Below are 10,363 nucleotides of genomic sequence, written 5' to 3'. Positions count from 1 at the left end.
GTTCTCGGTCCCTAGTAGTTAGTAACAATCTCGCCATACATCAAATATATTATTTATACCTACCCATATAGTATCTATTCTCTGTCTTAAATAATGTAAATTTCTTTTTTTGACTAGGTATTAATTGTTGGATATTAAATGTGCTCCCATTGAAAATAAGTTTGGGTAGGTAGGTACCCATGATGATGTAGGCAGACTGAATGTGACTGTACCTACTAACTGTTAAGCTCATCAATTACAATTATTATGATTACAATTTAATGTTGTAAGGTTGTAATATTTATATGTCCACGAGCATAATATAATTTGAAGTACAATTTATCAATTATATCAATATCAAATCCAAACGAATATTATTAAGTATAAAATTGTACCACGTATACCGAATATTTAAATATTATTACAACTATTTTTTAGAAGCTGGCAGCATTTTCATTTTTACTATTTCAATTATTTTGAGGTTACCTATAACGTCAAAATTATTATATTTTACAGATTGAAAACTTTTTACCGACTTTTCTAGACTGACTAAAAACTATAACTAATAACCTGCATCATGAGTGATGATGAAAAAGACCACAATGTAATTTATTGTATTTGCTTATACTGTTTAGTAATTAAACAAAAATCAAATATAAAAAATAACCTCAATGTTTTATGCTTCAACCGAAATTCAATTATTAATTCAACCAACGAAAAGATATACAATTAATACTATCGACCAAGGGGTACTTGATTTATGTTTTGTACTATTCCGTTTGAGTCTGAAAAGGTATAAGTTCTCGATTGGCACAACGCATATATAAATATTAAAAAAGTACATACCTACTTATATAAATTTTTGAATTCAGTGTATCATCATAAATACTTGTTATTCCACTTGTCTGGAACTGCTTTGGGTAGTTTTATAGTACTCATATTCGTTTTTGTGATTGAGGTCTTTTGAGAGGAAAAACCAAACCAAAACCTAAGCCGGCTCGCACATCACAACTCGCCTCGTGTGCCTGACCGCCATAAATCAAAACTTCCGACAACGGGCGCCCAGTGTTGCATGACACAACTCGCACATCTATCTAGCGACAGTCGCGCGTAGCCTTCGAAACGTATTGATACTTCATGCGGTGATCGGCGAGCCGGTATAGGAGTGACCAATTCGTAGGTGTTTCTTTGTGACTTCGACCCTCCGACTCGGAGCCTGAGAAAGATGCAACATGTCGATTGCAACAGCCAGATGTTTTTTTCAGACGAAACAGTTGCATTCGATCAATATGCGAAGCTCCATTTGGCAACATGTGATTTGTTGTTTCGTTAAATAACGATGACGTCACATCGACGCATTCGACACGTTTTTAGGCGAGACGAGTTCTTCTACGAGACGGCTAACAACCTCCTGTTACCCAAAAATAAGTATGTTGTGTTGGGTTTTGGGTTATTTTCAAGTAGGTCGTGTTAAGTTTCAGTTTGATTTTTTGTCTCAAAACAACTTAACCAAAATGACAAAATGGAGTACGTACCTACTTACTATAATTTTTTTCCGACCATGTCCGATCCTAATAAGATCATATTATGGGCCTCCACAGGGTGGAGGTTTGTATTACCTAACTGATTTTGTTTTTACGAGAAATGAATGTTGGCCACTTGCTCAACCTATCAGGTCCATACTCGGACTTATACACAAATTGAAAAACAATATACGTACTAACCAGACCCAGAATTCGAACCTGGGACCCCCAACGTTATAGGCCGACACTTGAGCCGCGCGGCCATCGCGGTTAGTTTGAATTAAGTGATAATAGATACTAAATACTAGTCTAACCGTAACTCTGCTAGAATATTGAAACAAAATTTTAGAATATTGCACAAAATTCATGAATTTATTTTAAATAAAACTAATACTGAAAGTAAGATAAAGAGTATTGCAATACTTACAAAAGTACTACTTAGCTATTTTCCATTTCCCATAATTTTTCAGTATGATAAATTTCTGTGTGTAATAAGTGTCAAGTAATTTCGATAACATCAATAAGTAATTTAATTTTTGTGGTCGTAGTATTTTGGGACTTAAAACCTAACGCAACCTCCCTACTTATTTTTAGGTTACGTAAATTGTGTTAGGTTTTGGTTTGTTTTTGGGTCACAAAAAACCACGACCACAAATGTGACTTGGACTACTGGACTTTTGCCATATTTTCGCATTTAAATACTGTCAAGACCTTTTTTTTTATTTGAAATACAGTTTAGATTTGTTATGTAATAAAAAGTAACTATATTACTATATGCCAGGAGGTGAAAAGAACATTGATTTTTGTAATTAAATAAGTTTAGTGCAATATCACAGATGAATAAATGTTTTAAAATATTTTTTTTCTGCATTTTGTTAAACATAACAAATGTGTTGGTAGGTCTATTAAAATTTCTGAATCAATAGTTTTCTTGTTATCAGTATAAATCAATACTGCTTACTGTAAGCAAAACCACATACCTATTCACCATACAATGAAAAAACTATTTTCGAACTACATAAAAGCATGCCCAAATAGTAACAAGGTTCTTTGACTAGGCTATTCAAAAATAGTTCATTTGCTGAATTGCAATTACAACCACAGTAGGTATGCCAGTATTTCATAGTACAGTATTGGCCACGCCTGTCATGTTTAACCATGTTAAACCCTAATCACTGGCACAGATAACATTCCAGTTGACGCAGCACCTGGTCAAAGAAGATTAAATTTTCATCTTAGCGGAAAAACCTATCAGATTGTAAGAGAGAGTGAAAAAAATTTCCTGCCGTGAAGTGATGTTTCTAATTTTAAAATAACCATTAGCATGCCACCCGTTATCACAAATGTTTTTATTTTAGTTTATAGTACATATGCATAAAAATGTTTGCAACCCTTGTCAGTAAATATTTCACTCGTAATAAATGGATAATTCTATATGCTTTAAGTCATCTACATTCCACATTCTGCTTCATTCTAGCTTCTTGATTGTGCAGATTTTATAAAAAAAAAATTATAGAATATTATTTTCCATGTTAACAAACTTTTAATGTCTCTGAATTAACTCAATTAACATTTTCCAGAGGCTCATGTTCTTCGGCCAAAATTTGGCAGAAATACCGTGCTTCAGAGACAGCTTACTGAATGGGATAGGCACTGGTATTGGGGCTGGATTAGCATACTTTCTCTATTCCTCGCGAGTTAAAATGTCCACACACGTGGGCTTTGGCGTTTTCATGGCCGCCACGATGGGAAACTGGACCTATTGCCGATACAACTATGCCAAATTGAAGTTTGAAATGGCTCAACTGAAGAAGGCGATGCAGAACAGAGCTCTGCATGAAGGAACGTCGCAAGAGGCCATTGTCGATGGTAAAATGGGCACCGGCCTCGATTTAAAATCTGTGTAAATTTTTTTGTCTTTAAAGTGTTCCGCATTTAAAAAACCAACGTAACCATAACTCAAAAAACTAATAAAATCTTTTACATTCAGAATAAAAGCTTCCCACATATCATGCAACATTCTATAGTATGCATGTCTGTCATAAAAAACTAAATTGTTTATAGAAATGGTGACCTGCGAATTTGTATTTATACAAAGAAGGCCATCTACGAACTAAGACAATGGATGCGGATTAATTGTATTGATATATACATCTTCTCTGAGTGCTTGTCTCTTGTCTGGTCTCACTTCTCCCCAATCACCCTTGAGAAGTCATCTCGGTCTTTAAATCACTAAAACAACTCTTCAGCACCTTGGACATTTTTAGCCAGTTTTTCATAAATAGACATTTTTTTTATAAATCTAGCATTATTTGTCATCAAATTATTTATTTTCTTATTTTTTACTGGCAACGCTGATTCTAACGCATGAAATATCTTTTTAACAATTTTCATATTATGCAATAATCAATCAATAACAATTTATTTACACAAAAAATAGTATTTTTTTGATGGCAGATACAAAATATTTTCAATCGATATATTCTAATTCGGCAAAATCAAAATCACATTAGATCTTTTGTCGGCTTTCATAATTTAGCGAAGGAGTTTTTCGGTTTTCACTATTTCTGCTTTTATCATTTTTTTCACGGTACACCGGTTAAAAATCACACTTTCAACTCCTGACCAACGTTCCCTCTAAATTTTCTATTGTATGTGCGGATCATCAACGCATCTGAGCAGTGACGTAACTAAGGTTGGTATTAAATATATACTAAACTTGTAGGACCTTTTTTATAATTATATTAAATCTATATAATTTGTGTGAGGACTATGAGGGGGGGATGAAAACATGTGTGCGGACACATTTTGGTAAGTGTGTGCGCGCACACCTAACAGGGAACATTGCTCCTGACTCCTCTGTTTCGGCAGAATTTCAGTACACGGGTACAGAGGACACTTCATGTCATTAAAGATAAATGACGGCAGAGCGAGTCAAGATTCTTTTTATTTTGTAAAATTCTTTCTTCAAGCACTAAGGTGCATGGTTGCTACATCACTCCCGTGCAGCATGGCTTCAGAACAAGGAAGTGTGGCACTAAAATCTTTTTATTCTGACACGTTTATAGCATCATGGAAGGCAGTCGTGCACAAACCGCGGCTGCATTTACATGGCGGGTGGAGATGGGGAAACTCAAATCATTGGTTTAATACATATGTAATTTGTGAATCTCAACTATATCACAAGAACTGAGTTGAAATGTTGTGGTTGCGTTCAGTTTATATATGCGAGAGTGCTTAACGACTATTAAATTACGGTGAAGACGTAGTTTATGTTCACCTGGAGGACAGTACATTGTGCAACTATCCCAATTAATCGTTTCAGATTTCACTTTGGGTCAGTGATAATTTTTGACTTTTATCAACATGAAATTTTATCTAATGCTTAGATCCACACTTAAAAATTATTTAACACGTGTTTCATTCATACACTAAATTTTCTTATTTGAGTTTCATACAGAGTAATATACAGTATCTCTCAGTAATCCCCCACCCCAAAAACCAGACAAGTGTCCAATTAGTACAACCATATTACAAAATATGGTAAAAATTAAAACAAAAGTTTTTTTGAGAAATTTGTACTAGCAAATTACGGTTTTATTTATAATCAAAATCAAGTATTTACTAAATTATACATATTTATAAACTGAGTTTTTTAACTAAATATTAAACAGTAAATCACTTGACACAACCAGTTGTTCAGTGAGGTGGATATTCTTGAATGGCTTAGGATTCTTACCGTATGACCAAAAGCTTCAGTTTGTGTGTCCCGGTTGCATTGGAGCACGGCATAATTGTGATGCGGTCCTTGGGCACATTCCTCCCTGGTACATTACTTTCTTCGCGATGAACGTACGTTTTATGAATGAGAAGTTTCCAAAATAAACCTGCCTCATTTTTGTTTCCGTTGTATACTTGTATGCGGCGGACTACTGAATTTGACAATCGAATACTGGTGAATTATAGAGCTTGATTTTGTGCTTTCAACTAGTAAAAATAACGGCGGATTATAGTAGTTGTCGGATTACTGAGAGTGTACTGTACGTTAATGTTATGATCTAAAAGAAGAGATTTATAAGATAAAAAGGACAACTGGTAAATTTTCAGTTGAGTAAAGGAAGCTGGGAATACTTAGCATTTAAAGCATTGTTAAATATTTTTTTTCAAATTTCACATGATCTAGAAAATAAATGTATAACGCAGTTCAATTTAGAACAAATTCACTTTAGCAGTTTGTCATCATTTGAATGTGTTTTTCTTTAGAATTAGTTCAATAGTAAAGTGATTTTATTTATTTATTTCTGTTGACTTCAATGAATCAATATAATTGCTATATTTGTATAGACATCCCATGGACATACTAACATAAATTGTAAAGAACAATGCAGACTACTTGTAGTATATAGTTTTTTTTATTATATAGCTGCAAACAAAGCAGTTTTGTTATGTAAATATTGTGTAAAATTGTTTGTTAAAAATATATTAGATTATACAAAAAATGAATTTTTCAATCAATCTTAATTATTATCCATTAACAAAAGTCTACAATTACAATGGACTAGGCACATTGCCAATCCTGAAATCCACATTTTCCACTTTTGCGCATCTATTCTATACACGAGGCTCCTATCGGCCGCTGTTGAGGGTAGTTTATCATATTTATGTATTGAGGTATTATAATTATTACAATAAGTTAGCGGTCTAAACTGTCTATCTCGCTCTAAAAGTTAACACAGCCAAGAGAGGTGTTGTTAAAACATAGTACTTATTGTAACAATTATAATATTTATTTATTTATTTATTTAGAAAAAGAGTATTACGGCATTACAGCGATTGGCCAATGCGCCATAATACATAATAAATACAAATATATAAAAATATCTTAATTACAAATAACAACTAATATAATAAGAAAGTAGAAAAGACAGCATGCGTAAATATTAAAGAAACATGATAATATATACAATTATAAATTTAACCTATTTAATACGTCCACAAACATTATATAGTTAATAAAAAACAAATCAACCTTTATGGTGCCATCAAATAAACTAATTGATACACAGCATCATGAAAATAATATAACATCTGTCCTGCGACGAGGTATCTTGAAGACCGTGGAGCTACGAGTGATATTGGTGGGAACATGAAAATTAATATTTGCCAGTATATACGGATTGTAAAGGAACCCACGAAGAAGTGAAAAGAAATGCTTTAAAATAACAATCACTCTTTGGGTAGACAGGGATTGCGTTGATAGCATACCCAGAAGAAAACGAGTCGGGAAATTCATTTTATTATCATTATCATAAGGAAAGAACCCGTATGTTCTTAAGTAGAGAAATCTAAGAAATCTATTGTGGACTCGATCCAACTTAATTGTGTGGATGGACCTATTAGGACTCCAAATAATGCTGGCATATTCAAGAATACTCAACACAAATTATACGTATAATGTACGTAGCACTCGGACGTTTTCGAATGATTTTGAAACCCTCATAACAAAACCAAGCATTTTGCTAGATCTAGTACTGATGTTAAGAATATTCTGATTGAAAGTGAACTTTGCATCATACAATACACCCAAATCTTTTATCTCCGTTACCCTACTCAATATTATACCAGACAATGTCTATGGGATCAATAAGGTGTGCCTTGAACGACTGAATGAAATAATATTACATTTGGAGGTAGCGAATTCAAGTTTATTCAAGATAGACCATTGCGAGATAGCATCTAGATCAGACTGCATCATCGCACAGCATAATGGGGTTTCAATAGTTCGAAAAAGTTTAAGATCATCTGCGAATAGCAAACAAGAAGAATTGGTTATAACTTTGACAATAACATCAAAAAATATTAAAAACAAAATTGGGCCAAGATTTGAATCTTGAGGAACACCAGAGTTTGTTCTAAAAATCCGCGATTCATTCCCATGGTAATCAATAAATTGACGGCGATTTTTCAAATAAGAAGCAAAAAAACATATACTATATGACGCGCAAAATATGGTGATCAACAGGATCAAATGCCTTGGAAATATCTGTGTACACAGAATCAACTTGAATTGACTTATCCATAGAATTTGAAATAAAATTATTATACACTATAAGATTTGTTACTGTGGACCGCCTATGTCGAAAACCATGCTGCGAATCGGAGAGGTGAGAGTCTATTTGAAGGTTGATGTGTATATGTAATATTGATTCATATAATTTACATGGAGCCGAAAGAACTGCTATTGGCCTACACTGCCCTTTCAAGGAAGAAAGCAGTAATTCGCAAAATTTGTGAAATTGAGTTATGAATGCCATCCGTTAGGTAATTTTGAAAGCTATTTATTCTGTTCGCTTTAAAATCAGTATTATCACTAAAATACCGTTAAAATCCTTAGTGAAATAATAGACATCTTCTAAAATAATACATTTTTTTAGCAAAAAGGCAGTAATTGCACCTATTTATTGCAGTTACTGCTTGTTTATTATTACTTTGTTTGTATTTTAACATCCTACTAATAAAAATTACCACCGTTTTTTATTAATTCACAGTACTAAAGTTTGAGAAAAAACACATCATGTCATTTATCTCGAAAATGTGTGAAAGTCAGTTACTGCCTTCTTCCTTAGAAGGGCAGTATAGTTAGAGAATATGTATTCAATACATACATATGATAAACTACCCTCGATAGCAACTGATAGTTGAGGGAAGATTCATGTGACTGCTACTGGATGGATAAGTGAGATGAGTTCTGACAGTTCTAGGTGTCAGTGATTGTAATACCTCGATACATAATGTATGTAATAAATACTATCACTTTAGCGGCCTTGTGTATAGAATAGGCTGATGTGAAATTTTTGATTAAACATTTTTTTATTTAATACAGAATAACCTCAATTTTATTATCAAGACCTCAATTCACCGGATTTCTATATCGTCTCTGTTCTGGCAGAACACACTAACTGGAGAATACTAGTTTTGAGTAATTTGACTTTGAAGTTGTTAAAATGTTTGAAATAATGGTCTATCATGAGGGTTTATTAAGTAATCGTAAATAGGATGACTTTAAAATAAAGACTGTTTATTTATTAAGAAGGTTTCCAGACGGTAAAGTTTGAAATAAAGAACATTTTGGTACTAACTCAATATTTCATTTTTTCGAATTAGTGTCTTCTGCCAGAACAGTGACGATATTATGATCATCAGTTTCGTATGTTTATAAGAAAAATGTATGATTAAAAAAAAAATACTTTATGAGAAATAGTGTACTAACCTCAGAATAATAATATAAAGAGAGTGTGTATTGTTCAGCCATATGAAGCCGTGTTTCTTGCGTATAACGCACATTAGAACCTCAATTTTATTATTATTATTAACTTAACTATGAAACGTTATACCATCATGTTGCTTCTCAGTACGGCTACCAAATCTAAACACAACATGGTTAACCATATTTTCTACTACATTAACTAAAAGTAATTATCACTAACTTTATATTTAACACAAAACAATAAATTTCAGCAACACGTGCTCGCAGTTTTTGAATGAATGTAGTCATTCAAACCAATTTACCAGCGACGTGTACAAAAATTATTTAATTCAGCAGTAGAAATTCTATCTTACTCTAACACGTATTGCGGAGAATATAAGCGTGCCGAATGCTTTCTCACTCGCACTTATGGTTTGTTTTTGTTCAGGCCTTGGTACTAACAATATTGTAATAAAAAAAAAAGTCAGTTTTCGATTAACCAGATTTATCGTTATCCGGACTATCTTCATCCCCAATCAGTCCGAATAATCACAGCTCTACTTTATATAACACGGAACATATCATAAATATACTTTGTTTCCGACGTATATCAAATTATGTGCATATAAGGCGTCTAATACAAATACTGATATGTCCACTTTGCAATGTTAGTAGGTAGCAAACAACGTTTTTGTGTGTCACGTTTAAATTGTTAGTTTATTTGTCCCACCGCATTGTATTTCAAATTAATAACAATTAGCTAGTTAACTGATAATTGCAATAAATATAAGCAAAATAAAATTGCACTTATTGGCATTTGCCTGTAACAATTTTCTTATGATTTTGTCAGGTTTTGCAAGTTATAAATCTTTACATATTGTGTGAAATGACTTAATGAGTATAATACTCGTATGTAGGTAAGTATTTTTGTTTAATTTTGATAAAATGTTGACTTTGTTTTATGCCTTTAGACGCCTCATATGCAATATAAATATAAATATAAATGTCATTGTCTCTAAGTCATCAAATTCAAGTCAAAACTTCATTCAATATCTAAACATATTTCAAAAACATATTTCAAAAACACAGTACAAAAATGCGAAAGGTAAAAACCTCAAAGCTGATTTTCTCTGTTTGATGTTTATTGGATTGTGGCAGTTTAGTTGCGAGGGTGCGATATATGCAAATCGAAAAATAAAAAGGTTGAAACCAAAACAGAAGGTGGACATTGGAATAAAATGTATTAGACCAGGGTTTCCCAAACTTTTTCTGCAATGGAACACTTTGCAAACCCGGAAATTTTAACGGAACACTTAGTTTATTTCGTAGGCTATTTATTAGCGCAGCTAACTGTTCTGCCAATTTTGGCAACTGTCGTTAAACTGACAAGACTTGTCAGCCAGTCAGTTAAAAACAATATACCCCATCTTTTTCATGCACACGGTGTGAGAAATGATGGTCCTCCGTCTGTACCTAGATCATGGCCCCGACATGCCAAAGCAGGCCCCCTACTTACCGCTAAGGTTAAAGGCAATGTGACGATCTGCAGCTGCATATTCCAAACGGTGTTCGAGTTAAAATTAACAATATTTTTAGCGATTTTTTGTATTTTGAA

General features: G+C 33.0%; 1 protein-coding gene across 2 annotated transcripts; it reads left to right on the top strand.

Moving 5' to 3' along the window:
- The first annotated feature begins 440 nt into the window (after positions 1 to 440).
- On the top strand, positions 441 to 6,005 carry l(3)87Df (cytochrome c oxidase assembly factor COX20 lethal (3) 87Df). Of its 2 annotated transcripts, none has more exons than XM_085958051.1 (2): positions 441 to 583; positions 3,083 to 6,005. In XM_085958051.1, exons 1-2 carry the CDS (start codon positions 557 to 559, stop codon positions 3,407 to 3,409), a joined length of 354 nt encoding a protein of 117 aa, XP_085814177.1. In that variant the 5' UTR covers positions 441 to 556; the 3' UTR covers positions 3,410 to 6,005. The 2 variants fall into 2 exon arrangements, with proteins under 2 accessions (XP_085814177.1, XP_085814188.1); XM_085958062.1 differs by lacking the exon at positions 441 to 583 and adding an exon at positions 1,271 to 1,407.
- Positions 6,006 to 10,363: the final 4,358 nt, after the last annotated feature.

This window comes from Rhyacophila brunnea, unplaced genomic scaffold (assembly GCF_057557595.1).
Source record: "Rhyacophila brunnea isolate RB1 unplaced genomic scaffold, BYU_Rbru_1.0 scaffold_11, whole genome shotgun sequence".
Lineage (NCBI taxonomy): Eukaryota > Metazoa > Arthropoda > Insecta > Trichoptera > Rhyacophilidae > Rhyacophila > Rhyacophila brunnea.
The sequence above is the reverse complement of the archived record's forward strand: the minus strand, read 5'-3'. Positions and strand labels throughout refer to the sequence as shown.